Genomic DNA, 27,620 nt, shown 5'->3' with positions numbered 1-27,620 from the left:
TGTTACAAAGTGGAAATATCTATTAATTGTGGTTATTAGGCTAACAACTCACTGCAGTAAAACCGTGCTTATTTTGTATAAAGGTACAACCATGACTGCTGTGTAAGGTACAACCGTGACTACTGTGTAAGGTACAACCATGACTGTTGTGTAAGGTACAACCGTAACTGTTGTGTAAAGTACAACCGTGACTGCTGTGCAAAGTACAACCATGACTGCTGTGCAAAGGTACAACCGTGACTGCTGTGTAAACATAAGATTTTAGGATAAAGGTTTAAACAGCATTTCCAATTCAATGCTACAGTTCATGATTGATTTATATAGTTGCTTCTGGATTTAGTAAAGATTCCTGAAGAATGATTATTGTCAAAAGAAAGTCTACATAAGTGAACTTCTTTAAAAAATATTTACAATTAAACTGAGGATTTGCAGTTTATGCCCACATATGCAACACCACTGCACCAAACTTTTGTGCAGTCCAGTTAAAAACCATGCACACACATTAACCAATAATAGAAGACAATGGATATTCAGCAGAATTTATTAATACATTTCACCTTATAAACACTTACAGCACAAAATATCACAGAAGTATGTAATAAAGAAGCATTGTTCCTTAATGAACTTCTGGATGTTGCTTAAGAAGGACAGCCAGCAGAGACAAAGAAGCCAACAGCACCTCTCCTTCCTGGAGAGCAGAGGGGAGATATACTTTTTTTTTAAAGAATTCCCTTCATGCTTGGAGTCTGCAATAGCATTAAAGCAATGAAATGCTTGTAAATGTAAAAATAATTAGAAAATTAATTAGAAAAACATGGTCCTCAATGAATTTGTACAGCTGATTTTGAATGCATTTTACTTCTAGAAAAAATAATAAAAACTTTACAAAGACCTTGGCAAAGCTACTGTGTACAGTGCTATATTAATATTTCTCTCTCTTTCTCTATATATATCTGGTTGAAACGGTTACACATTTTTTTCTCAATATTTTATACGTAGCAAAAATATACATAGCATAATTTCCCATTTTAGATGCATCTACAACTCTACATAAATATATACTACTAGCCCATTCATTAACTGATACTATAAGAAGTGCACAATTATCAATACAATAATCCAATAACTTTCTATCATCTTCTCTTTGTGATCACTGTGTAGAAAGACTGCAAAACAGATCCATACTATATTTTAAAGAAGAAGCAACATAAAACATTGCCACAAAGGTTAACTGTCGCAAATATATAAAAACTTGCTTTTAAGAAAATACAGAACTTACTAGAGATAACATTTTCTTATGTACTTGTGTTTTAGTATATGGTGTACAGCTCCATCCCATTACGTGATGTACATGTTTTCTTGACTACTGTAGTAGTGCACATTTTCCCAAACAGTTAAATTGAATCCTAAAACATATGCAAAAACAGCAGCTGCAGAATAAAATAACTTTCTTTTGGCACATTCAAACTTATCAAATGCCCCTGGTGGTGCCATAAAATTTTATAGGCTACAGGAAAGTCAGAGAAAGAGGCTGAAACTCAAATTCTTAAAATAACTAACTTTAAAAGGCTACAGGGACATCTTCTAAGACTGTGGACTTATAGAGGTAGTACTAGACAGTGACATCTGAGAAAGGTGACAAGATGGTCTGCTCTTAACATACTGTAATTCATGTGAACCACATCTGGCTCCACATCAGCTACCATAGGTTTACATAGCCTCAAACTCATCAATTCTCTGCTTTGTGTTGCCTTGTCTGATCTGTCTCAGAGTCTTGTACTTATCACGTCCTGCTCGGACATTCTCAGTATGTACCATGTCATTGTGAGTTTTCTTGCTCTCATCTCGGGCATGGGACAGCTCTGATGTCAAAGCCTGGAACAGAATAAGAATTTACACAAAGTAAATGAACATTTTCAGTTTGCAATGCCTCAAAAAATAAACAAAAGATTAAATACCCAAACATTTATTGTAGTAACTTTACAAAATAATCTCAGAAGGAATAGACATTTTATTATAATTCCAAGGTACCCAAAGAAGGGAAGCCCAGCCACGAAACTAATAAAAACAGCTTTATTCCAATGATTCGTTCAGTTGGTTCATTAGAATAAAGCTATTTTTATTTGTTTTGTGGCTGGGCATCCCCTTTCTTTGGGTACCTTAGACTTTTTGCTGGTGATTATTTGGTACCATGGTGTGCTTTTTTACATTTTATTACAATTGCAGATCTAAATGGACCTTTTCCATCAAAATTTTTAAGTCTAAATGTTTAAATGTCAAGGACTATTTTCAGAGTACCACTGCTGAGACTTGGCAACAAGTATGGGAGGCTTCACAAATAATGCTCTTATCTGCAATAGTTTACCTCAGTAAATTAAAATGTTAAAGCAGATTCTTACAACAAAATGGAATGATACGCAATATCAGTGCAGAAAACCTGACAATGAATACACCACAAGTGATTCAGGATTAATGACACATGAGGAAATGACTTGGAAAGATAGGATTAAAAACTCATCCCACCCATCTTAGAAAAGGATGTTAGCACAGTCCTGCTGCAACAGGACTGCAGCACTTGGAACTAGGAGCTTAGGGGACCACAAGCCCACCGAAGAGTTACAATGCACTCTAGCTGGAACTGCATGTGTGGGAATTCAGTGCAACATGTATGCTCAATACATTCTAGCCAATGGGTGGTGTTACAGGTTAGAATCAGGGGGGGGAATCCCAACTATTGGAGAAGGACAATGACTAATTCCAGGCACTTACGTCCCTCTTTTGGTTTCCTACAATACCAATATTTAGGTGGTACAAATGACTCAAAACTAGACAGGGGCTTGAAAGTCAGAGGGTAAGGAACCAAAAAAAAAAAAAAAAGCAAATGCAAGAATCAAGGTCTTCCAAGCCTTCAGAGGAGAAGTGACTCAAACTTGTGCCAGAAAGGTAGGAATAAAGGACTATTCACCTTTCTGGACCAGTTACTTCCATTCAGCCTTAACACCCTGATGAATGCAAATTTCCAAGCAACAGCTGGGTAAGAATATAAAAGGATGGTAGGGAAACTGTATCTGAAAGGCATATAAGTCAGCATGGATCTCTGCTGTATAGATGTTGGCTAAAGACAAAACCTAGATGTTAGCCCAATAAACAGCTACTGTTCTACTGCCGGGGGGTGGGGGTGGGGGGGTGGGTACTGGATGTTTAGTTTTTAACAACAATGGTGGAGGCAAACCACCACCCAAGAGCACAGGAAGATGCTGAGCCAAAATGACAAAGAACACACTAGTGTGTGTGTTCTGGAATTGGCACAGCACTAGTGTTTTTCTACAAGTAACTTAAAGACTTACTTAAAAATAGGTCCCCTAAATGGGTGTCTCATAAGAAGGTTTATTTGAAGGCTTTGTAAATTTTCAGAGATGCTATAGAGGTATTACTTTCTCCAACATGAAAATTGGAAATAGCACCCATTTATACTTTGGTAATAGAAAAACTAGATCCACTGTGAAAAGGTTCTGACAAAAGCTCAAACAGAAGGGAGAGATGATGAGAAGGGGTCCATACAAGGCCCAAATAGAAAACCTTTTCTATTTACTTTGGTAAATTTTCTTGGCAGATTGTTTTTGAGAAGCTGAGACAATGTGGGCCAATAAAGCAGAAAGCCTGGCATCTCTAGCTACAGATAAAATGGGAGTTTTCAGTTTCATGGACTTTTGGTCTGGAAGAGGCATTCTAGATGGATGACTTAGAAGACTTAAATGGTGATCCAACATCCAGGAAGGATATACTAGTTGAGGCCACAGGAAGGGGAACCAAGCTTGCCAGGGCCAAAAGGGAGCAATGAGGATCACTTGGGTCTTGTACCTTCAGGGTTTCTGAATAAAAATCATCCAGAAGGTGCAAGACCAGAGTTATAACTCCAACGTACTTGACATTCATCAGATGACTAACAGAGTATAATGCACCCTTTTGCATGTACCTCACCAGACACCTGCAGCAGTTGGAGAGTCCTTAAAGGTTTCTCACTAAGAAAACACAGGGACTCCAAACCATGATCTATGGGGACAGGCTGAAATCCCATTCACTTTACTCTGTATCTTACAGGCTGCTGAGAGGAGACTTGTGCCTGGCCTATAGGGCAATCTCTGACCCTGCCCTAATGGGAATGCTGCACATCTGCAAATCAAATGGCACAAGAGTTGTTCATTCTAGGGATCTCAACCTAGCTGAGATATTAACAAAACATGCCAGAGAGACAGATATGTCTCCCAGAGACTGCCGCTTCTCTAGAATAGACTTCTGATTCACATAAAATCACTGACCCTATGCAAATGCAACCTAGATAATTTGAAGGGAGACTGCAAATTTGCCCCTAGGGTGGCACCCATGTCTCCCATGGACAGGCGTAGCCAATGTTATCACAGACCCACTCTGTTCATAACTTTGTTCTGTGAACTACTCAAAAAGAGCAAATGGGTATACTTGGAATTAACATGGTTAGGTTGTAAAGGCTCTAGGGCCGCTAGCCTAGTAACCTCCTATGAATCAGAGGTACTGGAAGAAAGACAGAGGTGTTCTGGGGCCAGCTGTGGACTGGAGCATCCCTTGGTGATTACTCAGTGGCAGGATCAGGGCAAAGCAACTGCTGCATTTGTTGTTCAGGTAGGATGTGAAAGGTAGCAGCAAGGTTGGTTACAGTGGCTGAGGATCTGAAGAGCCACTGAGGCATAAGAATCAATTTGGTCAGTTTGTCCACAAGTACACTGGACATCTCCGGGACGTGCACTGCTAACAGAAAATGATGTGAAGCTATCACCAATTGCCACACTCTCATGGACTCTCAGCAAAGAGGATAAGTTCAGATTCCCCTGTTCACCTGTTTGTTGATATACCAGGCTTTCACCATTTGTCTGTCTGGACAGAAATCACATCCCTGGAAAAGAAGTTCTGAAAAATCTGAAACACTAGGACTACCCCTCATCTCCAAGACATTGATGTGAAGTTTGGCCTAAAGATGTGACCAAGAGTCTTGGACCATTCTCCCCTCAAAATGTCTCCACCCCAACCCCAGAAAAGAGGCATCCATGTTTACTGTGGCTGTGCCTGGCCAAAGTGTCAGCCTTCCATTACTGATGGAGAAGTACTCTACCAAGAGATGTAATTCTTGCACGCTTGCATGTTACTAATCCTGGAATGGACAGGGTGAACATTTTGAGACCATTGAACTGATGGTGTCCATTAAAGAACTCTCATGTGGAATCTGGGTAGTGTACAAGAGTGATTGTCATGGCCATTAGCCTAACAGGTAAAGGACAAATCTTGCTTGAGAAGGATGTCGGATGAGCTGAGTGGCAACTAGATGTAAAGAAAGCACCTTGTAAATCCGGTAACTGGGATATTTGTAGAGGGGTGTTCAGGTGGCATCCAATGAATTATATCTGTTGTGCTTGAATCAATTGGCTCTTGGTGTGATTCACTGCTATACCCAGATTCTTTAGCAGGTAGGAAAAAGGTCCAGATTTTGTAGCAGTAGATCCCTGGATGTAGCAGTGAGGAGCCAGTTGTCTAAGTACAGGAAAACTTGGATCCCTAGCAGATGAAAATGTGCTGGTACTACTGCCATCATCTTTGTAAACACCCTGGGGGCTGTGGTAAGACCAAAGGGCAATGTTCTGAACTGAAGAGAGACTTGCTCCCAGATGGAAACAGACAAAACCTCCTGGATTGTGGCTCTATCTTTATGTGATCATAGGCATCTTGGAGATCCATACAGCAGATCCAATTATCCTTCTTCAGAAGCAGCAGTATGGACTGAAGACTGATCATCCAGAATTTTGTCTGTTTTACAAACTGATTGAGATGACCTGGGTCCAAAATTGGCCTCAAGTCCCCCATCTTCTTGGTCACCAAAATAATCTGGATTAGACTCCAGATTCTAACTGGTCTCAGCAGACCTGTTGGATGACTTTTTATTCAGCAGCTTGGTAACTTCTGCTACTGTGTATTGCCACTGACTGGGTATCAGGTCAGGAATATTCTTCTTTGGGGGGTAAGAAAAGGGAATGTAGTAGCCACTTGTTACTATCCTTAACATCCAGGAATCTGTTATGATATCTTGTCAGGCTTGTGGTTATAGGGATAAGTGCCCCCAACTGCCTAGTGCAGCAGTTGGGCAACTTTACAGGGGTACTGGTAGGGTTTCTTGGTGATGGGGCCACAGAAAAAAGTTATGTACTCACCATAATGTTCCATGTTTTTTGTCCAAAATCTAGCCTTCATTCTTGATGGTTGGGTTCGGAACTGAGCATCGGTTCAAACTCGGCCACACACTAAAGCTTGAGAGCTTTCACTGGCTTGAGGCTACACCCCTATCCCAAGATGCCTAGCGACTGTTACCCAAATCTCATTTGAGAGAAACTAATCACTAGACTATGCAATGAAATAGAACTACAACAGATCCTCTGCCTATAATTCCTAAGGCATGAAAACTTACAGCCAATTTCAGAAAATTCCTCTCGATCCTTCAGGAAGGGGGAAGGAGGGTGGGATGCAAGAATGAAGGAGAGACTATGGACAACAAATGTAACATTATGGTGAGTACATAACCTCTTTATGTTATGTTGTCCTATCTCGCCTTCATTCTTGATGGTTGGGACAGCGTCCCTAGCATCTTCTTTCTCGGGTTGCTCAAGGGAATAAACTCTTCAGAACAGTGAAACCAAAGGATGCCCTGTTCCGGGAGACCACATCTACTTTGTAATGAGTGATAAAGGTATGAGGGTTAACCCATGTAGCTCCAGCACAAATTGAATCCAAAGGAGCCTAGCTTGACAGGCAATGGAAGTCGACATAGCTCTAGTTGAATTTTTCCTGGCAGCAGTTTATTCTGAGAGTTATAGACATAAGTAATGGTGTCTGTAAGCTATTTTAATAAGTTGACTTTCGAAACTGAATTTCCTTTTCTGTTTTCTGAGAATGAAACAAACAGTTGGTCAAATTTCCTAAATTCCTTTGTCCTATGTAAGTAAAAATGTAACTACCTATGGACATCCAATTGGTGAAGCTTGTATTCTGCCTTGCCATGATTGGGAAAAAATACGGGTAGCTCAACAGAATGATTTAAATTGGCCTCAGAACATACTTTTGGCAAAAAAGAAGGATTTGTCCTGAGAGAGACTCTGTCTTTGTGGAAAATCAAATAGGGAGGACAGATGGACAGAGCTTGGAGTTCTGAAACCCTCCTAGCGGAAGTATTGGCTGTTAAAAAGATTGTCTTCCAAGATAAGAACTTTAGTGGGCAAGAGGAGGGTGGTTTGAATGGAGGGAGAATTAAAGAATATGACACAAAATTGAGGGCCCGAGGAGGTGGTGGTTCTCTTATGGGATGTCTTAAAAGGAATGTACCCCTCAGAAAGGCTTTGCATAATCTCTGGGACATTATATTGGATCCCATGTCTCCTACATGGTAGTTTGATATGGCAGCTAGTTGTACTCGTACCATGGCTGCCACTGCATCCTGATTAAAGGTTTCTGTTAAAAATTCTAGGACTGCAGATATAGGGGGCTGTAAAGGGGTCTATTTGTTTTTTGTCTGCCCAATAAGAAAATCTCTTCCATTTGCTTGCATAAAGTTTTCTAGTTGTATTCTTGTGCAATGAAACCAGAATGTGCCGTACTGCCAGGGATAGTTCTGGAAGCCTGGCTAAGATGGAGGCTCAGGAGCACTGGAAGGGCCTACCAGAGAACATACCTGTCACCCTGACTCTGTGGACTCCCTCTGCCATGAGGACAGCATCTTCTGTTATTTCCCCTTCTGCCCCTGGGGGGAAATTCACCACGTGTATCCGGCGAAGCTCCTTTGGATTTTCAGAACCACATTTTTCTGACCTTTGGGATAAGGTCTGGTAGGAACGGAGAAATGTACTCCCATGGCAAATAGAGTTGAGGTATTTGTTTCCCACAAGTTAAACAGTTATTCACTTTTTCTGACATCGGCTGAGGCAAGAAAGAGTCCCCAACGGGGTACTTAGCTTTTTAGAAGTCTTCGAAGTAGTATTCGGTAGTAGTAATCTCTGGATCTGACCGACCGGCACTTGCGAACAGCTTCTGCTTCGGGCGCCACGCGGCAAGAAAGACTGAGGAAAATGGCGTCGGCTGATGCCTTTATACCCGAAGAACTGCAGCTATGACGTCGGGTGAAGTGCGACACCAGCCGAGGCCAGACCCAGACTTTGGAATCCAGCCGACCGAATGGCTGCCTGACGACAGGACAACCCATTTGTAAGGACTGCAGATGCATCCTTGAAGGACATCCACATTTTTCTGACCTTTGGGATAAGGTCTGGTAGGAACGGAGAAATGTACTCCCATGGCAAATAGAGTTTTGTCATCTTTTTCACACCTGGTAAGAGTCTCTCTCACTTTTGGTCTGAACAAAGATGAGCCGTCAAAAGGGGCGTCAATAAAGGAAGACTTGAAGGGTTCAGCAAACTCAAAAAGACACATCCACAAATGTCTCCTCAGAGCTACTCCTGTGCCTGCTTCCCTGCCTGCTCCATTGGCTGCATAAGAAATGAGGCACATGGAGGAGTTTGTTATAGAGTTTAAGGTCGCAAGCTGAGAGTTTACTTTGTCAGGTTCCCTCCCCCAGCTGTAGCACCTTGGAGGGCATCTCCTAGCTCCTTGAGGAGATCCCTCTGAAGTAGAGTAAAATGGGATAAATAATTCAGCGACCTAAGGGTAAAGACCGCTGAAGAGAACATACGCCCCATATCTGTCCATCGTTCGAGACTCCTTATTCGGCAGATGGACAGATGAAGTTTTGGCTGATTCCTTCTTGGTGGCTGCCGCCACCACCATAGCATCTACTGGGACACCTTTAGCTAGAAATTGTTTGTCCTCTGGGGCTGTAATAAATTTGTTTGGCCTCCTCGGACCTGGTTTCACCGACTTGGAGAGCCCCACTCCTTTTGTCTGACTACATCCAGGAGCTGGTCGAAAGGTGGAAACACCCAAGAGGTGGAGGGTCAAGAACCAAATGCCTTCAAATATACAGAGTCATCTTCAGAAGGGGAAAGGGTCTTCCAGCCACCTCTCTGCTTCAGGATCTCTAAGTTGTCTGAAAAGGAGACATCCTCAGAGGGTGACCATGGGGACCCTTCTGAATCCTCTAAGTCAGTATTGATTGTGACAGACTCAGGGGGGTCTATGTGTTTCCTTTTACAAGTTCTCTTCCGAGGGACCTCCTTGGATGGTTTCAGAAGAGAGGGTCTCACCCATTGGGGCATCCTGGGGCATTGGTTCTCTACACTGAGGCTGGAGAGATGGTGTAGAGGTTGACACTGGCCCTTTTGGTGGAAGAGTAACCGGAGCCAAGGTTGGAGCAATCTCTGAGGAAAGCACACTCCTCATCACCACGAAGTCACCACGATCATGGGCTGAGACAGCTTCTGGCTCTGGGGAACCGGGAGACCTCCCCTGCACCAAGAAGGATGGCTCCAAGGTTGATGTGGGTGCCGGACTCACCTGCACCGAAGCTCCAAGTGGGAGAGGCGGGTCCAACAAGGGTCAGATTTTACTCCCCCCCCCCCAAGAACCGACAAGGGAGTCTCGGCCCCCAGATCCGTCAATGGACATCAACATCGATGAGATCGGAGTGGAGGTCAGCACCAAAACTCCAGGGATGGATTTCAAGTCTGACGGTTCCACCACCAGGACCTTCAGGCACTCTGGCTCCAAACTCGACTGAGTTGGAGGAGGAACAGAAGGGTAAAAGCAACTACTGAAGTTGGCTTCATGTCCATCTGGGCTGAGCTCATGAGAATTTTTGCTAGGGCAGGTGTACAAAGCAACCTTCTAACCACCCACTCTACATAATGATCCGAAAGGCTCCTGGATGACTGAGAGGAATAGGTGGAGAACTTGTGGCTACCTGCCACCGATTGCAATAAAGGAGACTATGGCACCGAATGAACTGGATCCAAGAAAGGTGACCAGCTCCTTTTTTGGCTCCGAAACTCCAGGTGGAACCGATGGAGACTTTGCCTTTTCGGAACTGACAGAATTTGGATCCAAAGAATCCACTTTCTCATGTCTTTTCAATGGCTCAGAAGCTGGAGCAGTAGTAGTTTTGGATCACTTTGGAGGCCCGAGTCCCTTCAACAGCTGATTCAAAAGGCCCTTTTAACAAACCTCTGCCTATCAGCTTGTTCCTCTGTATCTGCAGGAGCCTTGAACTAAAACCATGGCAAATAGAACAGGAGTCCTGCAGGTGGATGGTGCCCAAGCAATACGCGCAACTAGTTTGTCCATCTGTGAGCAACATTTTTTGTCTGCAAGAATCACACTTCTTAAAAAAAAAGCAGACTGTTTGGTCTCTTTAGACATCCTGTTAAGTCACAATTAGTGAAAAACCGTCACAACCAGTAATAAAGTCACAAAATAGTAAATTTGTCACCACAAGCCCAAGAACACACAAAACGGATCAGCAAGACTACAAAAAAACAACTATACTAGAAAGAAAACCAATGTTATTATTTTTTTGGAGAAGGAAAATAGAAGGAAAAGGGTTAGAGGAGAGTCTCTAATTTAAACGACGTACTCCTCTAACCTGAGGAGACGCCTCAAACTTAAATGGCAAAACCTGGATGTCAGAACAGGGAAAGGGGATACCTCTAACTAAAATGGGCTAAGTTAGGGAAAAAGGGGAAAAGGAATCCTCTAACTTAAATGGATTCACTGAAAGGAGCAGCTGAAAGATAGAACCATAAGAAAATGACAGCCCACACAAAATCAGCAACAAACAGCGAAAAAGCCTTTAACTAAGGCAAGGAAGCACTCAAAGATACAGCTATCTAAAGAAATAATCCTACCACTTTAACTACTGAAAACAAAACACACAAAAGGGTTAAAGAAAAAATTCACTTAGCCTGAGCCAGCGAAAAAGCAATCCTGAAGCTGCAAGCGCAAATGAGATCTGGGCAACAGTCGCTAGGCATCTTGGGCTAGGGTATAGCCTCGATCCAGTGAAAGCTCTCGAGATTTAGTATGCAGCTGAGCTGGAAACAATGCTTGGTTTCAAACCCAACCATCAAGAATGAAGGCGAGAGAGGACAACATAACATCACTGGTTATACAGTGTGCCTCTGCCTCTGGGATGACATCCATTGGAATTACCTCTTCCTCTACCCCAGGGAGGACTGTCTGCAGGAGTTGCAGGGATATAACCCTGTGACTTCCTGAATCACATTTTCTTGCCACCCCTCTGATTTCTAGACGATGTTCTTTGGAGGGTAGAAAAATGGATTCCCATGGCAGAAGGGGTTTTTACCACTCTAACTCAATCCTGGTCAGCATTATCTTTTACTCTAGATCCAAAATGTGTAGAATCATCAAAGGAGGAATTGACAAAGAATGTCTTGAAGCCTTATGCAAAATTGCAAAGGCACATCCAACCATGCCGGTGCACTGTAATGACAATGCCTGCAACCTTGACCATGCTAGCAGCTGTGTTACAGGGCATACTCACGGTCAAGTTTGTCACAGACTGGAGGACAGTTGGGACTCCACAGTTTTCTCAACATTCACTGATAAGATAAACGAGAGAGGCCTGGTGAGTTACTTTGCCAAGTCCCTCTGGAAACATGTCATATGACTTGAGTAGTTCACTGTTCTGACAGAAAACATCTCCAAAGTGTATGCCTGTTTCTGAACCTATACAAACACCTTGATTCCTTATTAGTGGGAAGAGACAGAAGAACTTTCTTCAGATAAGGACCAACTCCAATGAAGATTCCAAATGCTTCTGTTTACATGTCTTTTTTTGTGACTCTACTCTGGGGAAATATCAGACAGGCTTGAATCAGTCTGGCAACTCACATAGTGAGTGACCTCTGGGTCTCTTGGTACTGTCTGTCCCTATCAATTAGAATGAGTTGAAGAGAAGCAGTATTCAGCTGAGGTCAGGACAAATCCAAGCAAGAAGATAATACCTTTTCTTTTGGTCCAGCCAAAACTCTTTTGAAGGCCTTGAAATCCATAACCACGATCTGTGTCGAAGAAGTGAACTGAAACCTGAAGATGGAGGAGACTTCCTTGCCTCAATAAGCTTCAGCTCAGATATTGAACTCTGACTGCAGCTACTGAGATCAGATGCCCTGAGAGGAAGACAAGGGTCTGAAAACATTGGAGTCGACTCACAACCCTGAGCCCTGGTGCCAGTGTTTCAACTCGGAGACCCATCCCAATCCAAATGTACTGGAGTTGAGACAGTCAAGGATTCTGCCAGTGTTGAAGTCACACTGGAGGAGCTTGGATCCACTGGGACTGGACTCAAAGTGTGGGCCAGTACCAGAAATAATAAAGGAGAGGTTGTTGGACTGGCTCCCATTGTGTTCGAGGTGGAGAGCACCAGAAGAACCTCATGTTGAACCTGTGTTCTCAAAAGCTGCCTTATCATTCTATCAATGTTTATATCTGTAAGACTCCAAGATGACTGGGCAGACCTCAATGATACACAGACGATGACCTGGAATGTCTCCCCCTCTTGGAGGATTACAGACCGCAGTATTCATCTCAGCAGCTCTGCAAGACTGGGCTTGAGGAATAGTTGGATCTGATTATTGAGAAATTTTAGGATACAGACAAGAAGAATCAGATGGATCCAGTGACCTTATTCTTGGCTTTTCACTCTTCTTTTCCTTACTTCTCTCTCAGTTTTTCCTTCTCTTTTGCTCTTTTTTTTTTTTTTATTTGACCTTGTCTTGTTTCTTACCTGGGGACAAAGCAGCAATGGATGAAGAAGTCTGGGTAGACCCTGTCTGAGGGGGTAGCAGACCTTTCAGAATTAGATTTTCCTTTCTGTTTGGATGGCTCTGGAGCTTAAAGAGGCACAGGCCTCACATTCAATATCAAGACGGGCAAAGCCCATGCAGTATACGCACTGGGAATGCGGGTCCTGTGGGAGAGTCTTGTGCCCGCAGGCCATGCACTTTTTAAAACTTTGGACCTTATCAGCCATAACATTAGACAGAAAAACTGTTGCTGTGAAGAAAGAACTGACAAGCTATAGAAAAAATTAACAGCTATCAACAGTAAAGAATTTTACCTAAAGATTATTATTAGTGTCGTGTGTGTGTGTGTGTGTGTGTGTGTGTATACACACACACACACACACACACACACACACACACACACACACACACACACACACACACACACACTTTAATAAATTATAATTCAGAAAAGAACAGCACACCTGGAAAGTATCAATTAGACAGAAAGAAGCAAAAATGACTAGTTACAGTTAATTCTTAATACTACCTGTCATGTTATTATAAATTTTAACTATTATCAGCCTATGAAAATAAGGATAAATGGGATAGTAAAGGAGTACTAGAAAAACTGCAAAAATAAACCTGTATTGTAATGACAGCCCTCTGATAATATGCTTCATGTGACAAGATCTGAGGTACTAAGGCTGGAGTGGAGGGAATTATGCATAGGGGAGGAGTCACAGTCCTGGATCTGAAGCTTCAAAAAAAAAAGGTGCTGAGGTCAGAGCCTACGATCCAAAGGGCTAAATCAGATGAAAATAGATCTTTGCATTTCCAGAGTCGAGCATTTTTTCAGGATGCAAAGTGATCCAGAATAGGAGCATCCTGAGCAAGCGGTTTCTCTGCAAAGTCCTTGGTTTGGGCCCTCTACACCTTTCTAGATTCCAAGCAATGAATTTACCACTCACAATCACTTTTATGGTATGTCTGTATTGCTGTGGGATTAGAAAAGCTGTTTTTTTCCTCTAGTCTATGAAAGAGATGGCTTGTCTGTGAGAAACGGACAAACTTATGGTACACTCATAGATTCATAGGTAGTCACTACGCTTGCAGTTCAGAGGATCACTGAAAAGTCAAGCCCAAATTCCCAGTTGCCCATGATCACTGATTAAGCGAGTATAAGCAAGGAAAGCCCCCAATCAGTTCTGCACACCTCTAGGACTGAATTTTAAGAGGTTGTCAAACAGTTAAGGTAAAAATAACACAAATATTTCCTATCCCATTGCAGTATGATGTCAGTTGAAGCCACTGTCAATGATCCTTATTCCTACAAGGGTCTAGTTGAGGGCAGGAAGTAAAGCAAATAAAATGACGACCAAAGAGGAACCATAAATAATTTGGATGATTTTATACTGAAAATCCACAGTAAAGTTTTTATACAGCCAGATTAAGGAAATGAACATCAGTCACAGGACATTGTAAGTGTGGATCACAGAATATCAACACCCCAACCCTATGTGAAAAATGGGAAAAAGGGCTGAGGATGGATGGCTTACTTCCTTTCTGACTTTTAGACATGCTATCAGGAGCAAAATGGACTGTGCTGGTGCTCAATCATGGTAAAGCAGAAGTGCTGTTTCATTAGGATATGACTCTAAATCTAGGAGGTGTTCACTATTCTTCACTAAAGTGAAAAAGAAGAGAACACCGACAGGGATGTTCTTCAGCTTCATTTTGAAAAGAGGCGCAATAAATGGTCTGCAGCCATACTTGATGAACTCTTATCTTCTTGGTGAGAAATAAAATAACGTCGACTAGTTTCAGAAAACTGAAAGAATGATAGGTCTGCTGGACAAGTTTACAGTATTTACAGAATCTCTTCTGGAAGTTGGGGGAATGGTAAAACAATGGACCAAGAGAAAGATATATCTAGCAAAAGTACAGTCATGACATATTGGACAAGTGTAAAATGAGTTTTTCCTGTAAATATTTGTACTTACTTGTATAAAGCAACTAGACTCAGGTGGTTACAGAGAAGGAAAACATCTTCTGGTTTGAACAGGAATTACTACCAGTATTGAAATGTACTTTTCCAGCCTAAATCCCAGTGGGAAAAAACATGGGGCATTACAGCCTTTCTATGATGTTTTCTGAGAATCTGAAGCAATTCTCACAAATTCTCTACAAATATACAAGAGTAAATACAATCCCTTAAAAAGGATACTGTTAGATACAACCGATACAATTGATGTTTCTAATAATGATTTATTTCTCTGGAAAATCAGTAAGTGGACTGTTCTACACACGGAACATTTCATCCAAAAAAAAAAAAAAGGAAATTACAGACTGGTAGTTCTCTGCACAGACAGTCCAGACACCCCCACCCCTATATTTGGGAAATTAACAGGTTAAATGCTAGAGACTCTGAAAAATAAACCACTTATAAACGCCACAGAAAGAAACAGTATGGATATCTAGGACACAAAAGAAAAGATTAACAACCTTGCTTAGAGTATATACTACTAGAAATGAGTGAACCAAATACACTGCCTTCTTTAAAATACATTGGTTTAATGGCAGAGCTGTAGCAAGCTACTAAAAAGAAACTAAAACAATCTCTCTCACTTTTAAAGTTTTGAAAAAAAGCTGTAGACTAACTGGGGATACAGAATTTATGGCTTGATACAGATACAGGAACCCATATAGAGAAATAGATACAGTCATCATTGCCTGAAAGAATGAAAATTTTTATTTTTATTTATTTTATTTTACACTTGTTTACCGGGATAGTCCGACTGGAGACAGGTCCGTTTACAGCGGAGGCCCGGGGAGAAAAGCTCCAAACAAGTTACAAATAATCATCAAACATGTTACATATAGGAAATATTAGTCATAAGCACACAAAAGTAGGAAATGTAAAGTCAAAAATATTAGAAAAATTTAATTTTCTGGTTATTGGTAGGGATTCCTGAGTTTTTGCACACCAGCAGAATTTTATGTCAGTAGCTAGAAGATTGATGTTATATGAGGTAGGGGTTTTATGTGATGTATGGGCATAGCCAAGAATTCACTAGGTGTGCTTTGAAAGATTTTTTAAACAAAGTAGTTGAAGGAGCAGAGGTTAGAGTAGGGGGGAAGGCTGTTCCAGTTTCTGGCTATATTGTGGGAGAAGAGAGCTTTACCTGCAGAGTTATTGGCTAAGGAGATGCAGAGGAGAGTTTTTTCAGAAGAGCGGAGGGGGCGATTTGACACGTACTGGATTAGGAGTTGTTTTACGGATGGGGGTTTGTTAGGATAATTCACAATAATGTAGGCTAGTACTAATTGGTGATAGTTAAGTAGTTGAGGAAGTTCTAACCATTTAAGCTCACATAATGCTGAACAGTGATGGGTTTTGAAGGTGGAGTTACTAGCAAATCTGGCAATTTTACTGTAGCATGGTTCAAGCCTTTCAAGGTCTTATTTTCTTGTGTGGGTAAGGATTGGAGCAGCATACATAAGGGTGGACAGTAGGTGTGTTTGGGCTAGTGTAACATGTGCCTGATCAGATAGGAATTTTCTATGTCTGTATAGTGTACCCATTTTTTGTGAACCTTTTTGATTGTTTGTGATATGTGGACATCAAATAGTAGTTTGACAATTTGTACGCCTAGGAGTTTGGTGTGGTCAGTGGGGGAGATGTTAGTACCATTTTTAGATGCGATAGTGAAAGGTTGACAGATGGATTTAGTTCTGTTGGGAATGAATATAAGTAATTTGGTCTTGTTGGGCTTGAGATGACTTGGATCTGGGTAACCCAGTTTTCCACTGAGTGAAAGATTCCTGAGTGAGTTTTTATAGGGTAGTCATTAATGGTGCAGAGCAAATCAGAGCTGAGTCATCTGCATATTGTGCAAGTGTGGCATGTTGGGTGGAGGTATGAAGGTTGTTAGTAAATATGGTGAAGAGTAGTGGTCCTAATATTGAACCTCGTGGGACTCCTACAGTGGTTGGGAGTAGTGGAGATAGTTTGTTTAGCCATTGGACAGATTGTTGTCAGTCTGATAGGTAGCTTTTAAACCAGGCCACAGTGGAAGGGTCAAAGGATAGGGGTGCTATGGAGTCTAGTAGTATGGTGTGTGACACCATATCAAATGCCTTAGAAAGCTCTAAGAATATTGCTGATACAAAGTTATTATTTCTGTGATGGTTAACTGTATTTGTGAAAGAGAGGAGAGCAGTAGTTATGCTATGGTATTGTCGGAAGCTGTGTGGAGTGGGAGAGAGGAGATTGTTAGAGTTTAGGAAATTCATAACTTGAGAGTGGATACACCTTTCTAGTATTTTAGATAAGGGGTTAGGATGGCTAGTGATATCGTAGGAGCTTCTGCCTTTATGAAGAGGGATGATATAGGATACTTTCCATAGCTGTGGGATATAGGATTCCTGAATGGAGCGGTTAATAAGGATGGAAACAGGGTAAGCTAGGGAGTCAGCTGCTATTTTTTGGAAGTTCACTGGTAAGTTATCTGCTGCAAGGGTGGTAGGTTTAAGTTTTTGTTGCAGTTTTTTAATTGTAGTGGTAGGGACAGGTGAGAGAGTGAAGAAAGGGATATTGTTGAGGGGTTGGTTATGGGCGTAAGAGAGCTTGTTTTTGGTGAGTTGAGAAGTTAAGGATAGAATGGTTTCAGTAAAGTGGTGGTTGAACTGGGAGACAATGTCTTTAATGTCATTGTTGGTGGTGGGAGGAGAGGTGCATGTTTTACCTGGGTTAAGTAGGGAGTTAATGGAATGCCAGAATTTGGGGGGGGGGGGTCTTGTGTGTTTATTTTGGATATTAAAGTAGTTTTGTTTATCCAATTTGTTTTTTTTTTTTTTTTTTTTTGCTTGACTTCTTAGTTTTTGGTAGTTTTGTTTGGATAGGTTTGTGTTATCTCTTTTCCATGCTTTCCATGACTTATCTCTAGTTTTTAGTAGGGCACATGTGTCTCTACTTAGCCATGGTGTGTAGTTTGATTTCACTTTGATTTTTCTTACTGGTGCGATTGAATTTAGGACTGTAATGAAAGTGTTGTTAAAATGGTCCACGGCTTGGTCTAAGCTTAATGTTAGTAGTGGGTCCCATTTACAGTGTTTTAAAATGTGATTAAATTCTTGTATATTCAGTTTATTGTCATCTCTAACAAGTCTAAAAATTGTAGGGTTATTAAGGTTGGTGCATTTGCATAGTAGGAATGTGGGGAGGTGGTCACTTAGGCTGTCTGGTAGACATCCGGTGTGACATTTTTGTTTGGAGCAGTTCACTAGTGCCCAATCTAAGACTGTTTTTTGTGGGATTTTTTGTCTACTCTAGTGGGTTCCTGGATGAGTTGGGTAAAGCCATAGAGACTGATGTGATTTGTGGGGTTGTTGGAGTTAAAAGCTAAAAAGTCTGTGTTTAGGTCACCTAAAAGAATGGTTTCCTGGGGTAGTTTATTTGAGATCCACTGTACGATTTCCTCTATGGTGGGGGTGTTACTGCCTGGGAGGATGTAACAGCAGATGATATTGATTTTTTTGGCGTTATTTATAAACAGAGTTGAGATAATGGTTTCGGCTTTTTGAAATGTAGGTATAGGGATTTCAAGGGGTTTTATGTTGAGTGTATTTTTAAATAGTATGGTGGCGACTCCTCCTTTCCTGCCTGTTCTATACTGCCTTAGTATGTTATACCCTGATGGGAGAATTTCTTTGTTCTGGATGTTGGGTTTTAACCAAGTTTCAGTTATGGTTACCATGTCTGGGGAGTAATGAGTTATAAATTCATGTATATCTGAAAGTTTGTTAGTCACACTCCTGGAGTTGATGTTAATGATTAGTAGGTCTGATTTTTGTTTAGGTGGGAGTGGGGTATTGCTTGGCCCTGGGATTGGGTGTATGTCTCTTGAAATGAGAAGTTTCTTTGTTAATATGCGTTTTATTCTATATGTCATTTCTTTGTAGTACATATATATATATATATATATATAAAATAGTTTTGTGGTGTGGTTAGCTGTTAATTGGATTCTGTATATGTGTAGCATTGAGTAATCTTTAAAATAGTGAGGCAGTAATTGGGAAGTGTATGTGTGTGTTTGGTTTAATGTAGGTATGTGTTGTATGTTACACTTGTGTTTTGTAGTGAGGTGGTAGGGTGAGTGGATGTGAGCTTTGTTAGTATTGTGAGGGTGAGGAGGAGACATCCTAATACGAGTTTCATTTTCTTTTAAGTAATGGACAGAAATTTGTATAGGTGGAGGGAGGGAAGTAGTGTTTGAAGTGTCTGGTTTGTAGAATGGTTGGGGGGTTAATCAGATGATAGGGGAGTGGTAGTTTGTGTGAGAGAGAGTGTGGGGTTAGATAGGATAGGCTGATTTGTTGGTGGGTGTGGCTTAGTAGGTATAAATGTACAAGGAAAACCAAATCAGTTTTACAGTGAGGTTGTGCACTGAAAAGCTATAGCTTTTAGTAGGTATGTAGCACCCTCTGTGCAAATTTATGCCTAAAATAGTACAAATAGCACTTTCTGCTTTATTTCTTTGGTTTGTCTCTTTTTGTTTTTCTTTCATGTGGAAGAGACTACTCTGTTATGATGTTTGGGAATTGTACTAGGTCTGAGCTGGGGTAGCTGGATTTAGTTTGACTGGTGATGATGGACCTTACAACTGTAGCTATCGGGAGATAATTATGTCCTATGATCTGCTGCCATCTTGTGGTAAGAGGGGGGTGGGGGAGTCCAGATAGGTTTGTTTTAAAACTAAGAGGGCAGGAAAAGGAATCGGGGTGGACAGCCTTGGGGTAGGTCCATGGGTGTGCCGGCCCTCTTACAGTTAAATATAGAAAAAAGCACAGTTTTAATAAAATATGAATCAGCCAAATTGTAGGCTATCGCCTACACTGTCAGGCTGAGAGAAGGTGCATTTAGATGGTCCAACTTTAGGGTTCTGCTTGAAGATTACCCTAGATTTAGCTTGTTAGTTTCAGATGGGGGGCAGCCCATGTATCAGTGCTAGGCTTCCAGGTTGAAAATAGAGAGGAGAGAAAAAAGTTATGACTGCTAGATTTAAGGTTTGGAAGAGAGAGAGAGATAGAGTAGTGTGTAAGTGAGGAGATGTGTAATAGTGCAGAGAGCCGTGCAGTTTAACACAGTATCCCAAAACATATGCTCTACTATTCTGCTAGCACACCAGGATAATCCCATGCAGTTTTGCCTTCTAGTGCTGTTTAAAAGACATTTACTTATAAAAGTTCACTATAGCTGTGTTTTCTACTACTTTTTCAAAAGAAAACATTCACTTTCAAAAGATCGCTAAAACAGCATTGCTGTAAAAGTCGGCATCTACAATACAGTAATGATAAAATGCAATGATCGGCTGTCTTATTTCAACTGCCAATTACGCAGTTAACATGGCTAAATACAGTTTTGTAGCATTAAATATTAAAATATTAAAATTATATCTCTAAATAATGAACTAGTCTGACATAAGGATATAAAACAACTACTCAAGCACATTTAAAGCATCCAACTAAAGCATCCAACTACAATGAACATGTAGAATTATTATACTAAATAACAAAAAAAAAAGCAGTACAGATTAAGAAAGAGTAATGTTCTATTGTTCCAATATCCAATGTCAGATGACATGTTGTATAGTGAAGTATTCATGTAACTGTCAGTTTTGTGTGTTCATGACATATCACAAGGAAACAACGTACACTGTTTGGCTGTACTGCATGCTGACTTTGAAATATTGTTTGAAACTGCATGTAAAACCTCAAGAATGTGTCATGCAAATTAATACAGTATATCAATATGTAGCAAAGGAGGAGCAAAAGGGGCAACTGCCCTAGGCACAAAGTGTTGGGAGTGTGTGATCAGTCATTCGGGATCTCTCTTTTATGCAAGACTGGCTTTTAAAAGTCGGTATTGGATTTGTGGTCAAACCTGAGTGCTGTGGCGGCCTATGTGTGGTGTAAACTGTTACAATCAGTCAGTTTGCTACAGTTTAAAAGTTATAACAAAAAAGATGTTGTCTCACTCCGCTCCACTACCCTACCCCCAATTCCCACCCACCCCCCAGTGGTCCTAACCTTATACTTCTGTAGCCACACCCCTTACCTTCCCCTACCAATCAATAACATTTTACTCAACACTCCCTCCCCTGCCTCATTCACACCTTAGTTAATTACCTTAACTTAAGACACACCCTAACCTCTTTCTAAGCTTGCCCTATACTACTGAACATTTCAGCTCATCGATTAAATCCATCTTACCTCATTTCACAGTACTCTAATCCTTCAACCTACTCTACCCCACACTACTCTTTCTCCTTCTCCCTCTTTTTCCCTTACCTACTTCACTCATCTACCCTTTTTACTCTAATACCTTATCTATACCTCCAAATGGACCCAACACTTAAATCATTCTACCCAGATATACTACTCTTAACTACAATTCTTGCTTCGCTAACAATACCTTCCTCATTAACCTCCTTTGAACATTTTTCCCTTCATGAACATCTCCACCCCCTCCAGGGAACTCTTTCAATCTCTCTCAATAACTCTCTCGGCCATATTAATATAACCTCCACATCCATCTATGTATTTCCTAAGTACCATAGATCTACCCATATTTCTTACATCCTTATAAAAAAAAACACAAATTATTACGACAAAATCCAAAAGTTTATACACTATCCTCAACCACACCCACTACTAGATGGTGACATTCATCCTAACCCAGGCCCCAATACTGATACTACCAAAAAGCCTCTCAACCTGCCTACTTTAAATATCTCTATACCACATAAACCATCTAACTCCCTCCTGATAGCTCACCTTAACATCCGTAGCATTAACAATAAAATTTCCCACCTACATGCATTTTTAGAAATACATTTATTTGATATTTTCTGTATTTCAGAAACATGGCTAAAGCCCTCTACTGTTGACCAGGAAATCACTCCCCCAGGATATAACATCCTGAGATGTGACCACAAAACCAAAAAGGGTGGTGGAGTAGCTATTTTGTATAAATCGGAACTCCAACTTTCACCATTCAATTTGCTTCTTCACTCAGTTCCCAACTCAGAAACCCTCACTGCTAAACTACAAATCAATAACTCCAAATCTATCTATCTAATTTGCACTTATCTCCCCCGTGGAAATAATATCAATACTCTTGAAAACATACTTAGCTACCTCTCGTCCCACCTACCTCAAGAAACCATTGTCTTAGGTGACTAACATAGACTGGGCAACCTGTAATTCTCCCAATCCTACCAACCATATAAATCTCCATGGATTCACACAAATAATGACCACTCCCACTAGAATCCATAAGCCAAACAACAAAGAAACCATCCTAGACCTAATCCTTCTTAACAGTCATCTTGATTCTTATAAACCAGTGACACTCCCAGATGATATCAGTGACCACATGCTAACTTATACAATCAAACAAAAAACTTATAGCCCCAACACAAATATCTTTAAAACTTCCCGCTCCAAAAAATACTTTAACGCAGAGAGCTTCCAAAACGAACTCAAAGTATGTGACTGGTCACCTATGCTTCATCTTGAACTTGATGAAGCAGTAATCTACTTTAATACTAAATTTCTCCAAATACTAGACTACCATGCCTTCTATTGTTCTTCCCGCATAAGAACCAAAACTGCCCCCTGGCTCACAAAGGCAACTAGGCAAAAGATCCTTCTCAGAAATAAAATATGGGCCAAGTGGATAGCCTCCAGAAATCCAACAGATCACCTCTACTTTAAACAGTTAAGAAATGCCACTAAGAAGGACATTCTCAAAGACAAAAAAGACTATTACCTCTACCTACAACAAACCCACCAACAACATCCTCAAAAATTCTTGTCTGGCATAAACAAACTTCTTCAACCAGGACACTCAAACTCCTGACCCTACAGGTTTCAACCACAATAACTCTAACCAGATTCCTGATGCCTTTAACAACTATTTTACTGAAGCCATTCTATCCCTAGCTAACACATTGCCATCCACCTCCACTCTCCCATTAAAAACACCTAATATCCCTTCACCCACCTTCCATATACATCCTGTACCTACATCCCTCATTTGTAGCCTCCTTCAAAAGCTCAAACCATGCACCCCTTCTGCAGACTGTCTTCCAGCTGAATACCTGCAAATTGCAGACAAAGCCATAGCCTACCCAATCCCCATACTTATAAATAGAACAATTTCAGAAAGCAAAATCCCTTCTCTTTGGAAGATTTCCCATATAATCCCTTTACACACAGGTGGCTCATCAGCTGAGCTCTCCAACTATCGGCCTATTGCCTTACTCTCCATTAGCTAAAATAATGGAGAAATGTATACACAGACAACTGCTTGACCACCTACTACAAAATAATCTACTTGCAGATTGCCAACATGGTTTTAGGCCTTACCATAGCACAACTGCCCTGCTATCCTTCTCTGATTCTATAAACAAAAATCGTAACAATAACACCTTTTCCTCTGCTCTATTTATTGATCTTTCTAAAGCTTTTGATATGGTGAACTATCCCATACTTATTGACATTCTAAAAGCCCAATCACTTGACCCACAAGCATTACAATGGTTTATATCCTATCTACAAGATAGACAGCAAGCGGTTCTCTGGAATCATAATATTTCTTCATCCCTCTCTGTAAACATTGGAGTACCACTGGGCTCTATTCTAGGACCACTTCTATTTTCTCTATTTATCAATGATCTACATACTAGTATTTCTCAAGCCACCTGTATACAGTATGCAGATGACTCCACCTTAATTTGCTCAGCCAAGTCCATAACCTCTCTCCAGTGCCTCACCCAAACAGTATTTAACAGTGTTGAAATTAGTTCACAAAACATTGCCTTCTTCTCAACCCCAAAAAAACAAAATTATTGCTCTTTTCTCCTACTCACAAGTCACCTCAACTGCACATTAACCTCTAACAATGGAACTATCATATCCCCTGATACTACAACCCGTCGTCTAGGTGTTACAATAGACAACAACCTTAGCTACAATGACCATGACCATATTAATTCCACTACAAAGACTGTAAACAAAAAACTAGGGACCTTATACAGAATCAAATCCTTCCTTACCCCTGCAGACAGAATCACTATAGCACAAACCCACCTAATCTCCACCCTGTTCTATGCCTCTGCTATCTATACTAATCTCTCTAAAACCAACCTTACCAAACTCTCCACCAGTTATAATAACATAGCCAGATTTGCCACGGGTACCCAATTTAGAGCTTGTCATTGTCACAACCTCAAACAGCTGGAATGGCTAGAACTACAGAACCAATTACTTTTTCAACAACTTGTTATTATCCAAAAGATCCTCTACTACCCTAAGAATACCCTAATCCTCACTAATCTCATTTCCCCTTACAGAAATCTTGCAACTCTATGCTCAGCAAATAAACTTCAAATCTCTTCCATTAAATCCAACAATAAAGCTGGGGACTCGCTCTAACACCGTAGGAAAGAGCTGGAACCATCTTCCTTCTGAACTTTCCAAACTTACTTCTACTATACTTTATAAGAAGCATCTTAAAGAATATCTTAAATCCCACTGGCTTTGTCCCTGCTCCAACCCTGACTGATATCTCTTGCCCCCTCCTGCTCTTTCTCCAAAAAAAAAAAGAAAAGAAAAAAAAAAAAGAAAAATTAATTTTTCTGTCAGTACAATGTGTGAAGGAGGGTTGGGGAAGGGCAAAGAAAAGGGATCCGAATGGCTGGGGAAGGTGGGTGTGTGCCTTTTTTGCTGTTGTTTGTTCGTTCAGTGGAATGGCTGGTGAGCAATGGATCGGTCTGTAATAAGCTGATGGCTACGTTACAGTAAACTTTTTTTTTTTTGTTCTTCAATGTAGCAATTGTTTAATCTCTTCACTTTAAGAGCTGAGGGGGTAGGGTGCTGGTTAATCCAGCTATGCTCCTGCACAGTACTAAGCTATGCCACAGCTCTTTTTTGACACTGAAAGTGTTTGCTACTGTTATTTAACCTTACAGGTAGGAATGAAGAGATTTAAGCTGGAAGCAGATATGGAGCAGAATGTCTGTATGCATTCTCTGATTAAGAAGATAGTGCTGTATCTGGAGCAATGGTCAAAATTATGAATTTGTAAAAAGCTGAATTTTAACTTGCAACTAGCTAGTGCTGACCCTTTGCATTTTTAAAATGGTAGTGATAGATGTTTTAGTAATAATGGAGGCACACTGAGCTGTTCTAATGAAAACATTCTGGACAGAAAAGGTGACATTACAAGTTGTCCTTGAGATGCAAGCAACAGTTTTGCTGAATTTTTCAAGGGTGTAATGAAAAGTGATTTCATGCCACACTTGCTGCAATTTTACTACTACTTTCAATTTCTAAGGGAGTGCCAACGTTTGTGTACTAGTAGAAAGTCTGTTCCCACAGTAATGTACTATATACTTTCATCTACTGCTGCTAGTCGTGGACTTCCATGATTAAAGATACTTCCTAGAGATGCATATGCTTGTGCATCTTTGTCAAGGAAAACAATCACTAAGAAGTTTAAGCTCTGCAAGAAGTTATACTCATAACAACTGAAATAACTATGATTAATAGGCATACCTGGCATTGTTGCTAAAACAAACAATAAAACTAACTATGTAGTTTTCTGACTTGCACTGCAAACAGGATAGGTGGTAATTAATGGACATGAACATTATTCCAGCTTCCTCAGCCAGATTATCTCCTTTGGGTTTGGGGGAATACAGCATTCAATTTTTTATGTAGCCTCATTTTTGGCTAATACATTTGACAATGAATGAACAAGAGACTGTCATTCTCCAAATCTGTCCTGAAAGGAAGTAGATCAAGAAATTAGAATCTCTAAACGTTTCATGTGCATTCTTCCTGAAGTATGGTGTACAGCACTGGTTATGCCGTTCCATAAAGGTGGCCCTATAACCGACCCCAGAAACTAAAGGCACATCATAGACTCATAGGTATGTACTAGGCTAATGGCCCTGGAGCCTTTACAAGCCTAGCCCAGAGAAGTGCCTTGACATTGCGTTAGTTCCCAGTGCCTCTATCAAGTACAGCCATGGGACTGATCCCTGGGGTGAACTATTATCAAACCACTCATCAAGATTTCTCTTGAAGAGGGACAGTGAGGTGCTCTGCTTGACATGTATGGAAAGTCTACTTCAGAGCATGGGCAGTCTCTGAGTGAGAAACCTGTCCCTCCAGCATGTTCTGTTGATTGTGGTAATGAGGTTGAGGTCTCTGGAGCGTATGGTGCGGAGGGATTTGGATTTCTTTAGATGTGGCATTTCTAACAGTGCTGGGTCAGACATGGCTTTGTAAGTCAAGCAGAGATCGCCTCCAAGTAGGTGATATGAGACAGAGACTAGTGGGAGTCTTGAGTCTGTCCATGTAGGATGTGTTTAATATCTATGATCCTCTTTGTGAGGTTCTTCTGTGATCTCTCCAGCTGTTTCAGATGTCTAGTGAGGTACATGCCAAATGGGGCATTACTCTCGTTGATTGGTCTCATGAGGGAAGAGCAGAGAGGGACAATGACCACTTTCTTCCTGGATGCAAAACCCTTGGTCAGGAGATGTGCCACATAGGACTTTCTGACCACAGTGGCAATGTGGTGGTCGAAGGAGAGGTTGCTGTCAACCTGCATCCCCAGATCTCTTATAATGCCTTCAATGTTCAGTGGGCTCCCATCAATGTGTTAATTAGTGGGAACCGAGTTTTTACCAAAGGGGATGACGACATTTTTTGGCATTAAGCTTAAGGCCATGGTTAACACCAGTCATTGGTCTCAGTGAGGCTTTTCTGTAGGATATCTGCATCACTTGGGAAGTTAATAAAGGCTCCCAGCTTGCAGTCATCTCAAACTTGGTCAGCCAGAGTCCCTTTGTGTTGGTCTGGAATTCTGAGAAGTAGATGCCGAACAGGAGAGGACCCAGGACCGATCCCTGTGGGACTCCACTTGTGACTGGTAAGTAGTCTGACTTGGAGTCCGCTACTTTCACACTGTGTGTTCTACCTGTGAGCTAATTTGTAACCCACCTAGTGATATAGGAGTTGATGCCTAATTTGGTGAGTTTACCAATAATTCCTGAGTGAACAATGGTATCAAAGGCCTTGGCCAGATCAAAGTAGGCTGTATGCACTGCCTTATCTTCATCCACATTCTTGGTGACTAAATCAAAGAAGTCAACCAGGTTGAGAAGGCATGATCTCCCTTTCACAAAGCCATATTGCGTGGGGTCTAGAGTTTGGAGATTTCCTATATATTTTTTAATCAGTTCCATGATGATGTGCTCCACAGCTTTACATATCAGACTCATAAGGCTAATGGGGTGATAATTCCCAGGGTCGGTAGTCGCTTTCCCTTTACGGAGAGGGATGACTGTAGCAGTGTACCATTCAGTAGGGACAAAGCCTGAAGTGAGGCTGTGACTGAACAGGGCACACAGATGTGGTGCCAGTTTGCTTTGTAGTTCATGTAGAATGCAGCCAGGGATATTATCGGGTGCCATGGAAGTTGTAATCTCGGCCTTGGACAATGCAGCTTTAACCTGTGCTGCAGTAATGCTGGGTGCCTGGCATTCTTCCAGTATTGTGATTGGTCCTTGGGGGGGGGGGGTAAAGTAGGCACTGAATCTGTTGGCTAGTATGTTGGCAATATCTGTTGGCACAGTATAGGAGGTACCATTGTGCAGTAACTTAGAGCAAATCTGGGTATTGCCGTGGAGGTTCTTGATATAGCTATAGAACGTTTTGTGATTGCTTTTAGTGTCTGCTACAAGTCTGCCTTCATAGCTGGCTTTAGAGGATTTG

At 41.1% G+C, this 27,620-nt stretch overlaps 1 protein-coding gene across 2 annotated transcripts in view; it reads right to left on the bottom strand.

The window, feature by feature from the left end:
• Nucleotides 1-525: 525 nt before the first annotated feature.
• Nucleotides 526-27,620, bottom strand: part of EZR (ezrin) — a 1,157,798-nt gene continuing 1,130,703 nt past the window's right edge. For both annotated transcript variants that reach the window (XM_044070016.1, XM_044070025.1), the window contains exon 14: nt 526-1,875. In XM_044070016.1, the coding sequence (XP_043925951.1) occupies nt 1,711-1,875 (165 nt within the window). In that variant the 3' untranslated portion in view covers nt 526-1,710. The remainder of the gene's footprint in view (nt 1,876-27,620) is intronic.

Source organism: Protopterus annectens, chromosome 1.part0, assembly GCF_019279795.1.
Source record: "Protopterus annectens isolate FY-2018-M chromosome 1.part0, PAN1.0, whole genome shotgun sequence".
Lineage (NCBI taxonomy): Eukaryota > Metazoa > Chordata > Ceratodontiformes > Protopteridae > Protopterus > Protopterus annectens.
This window is presented reverse-complemented; position numbering and strand designations above follow the sequence as displayed.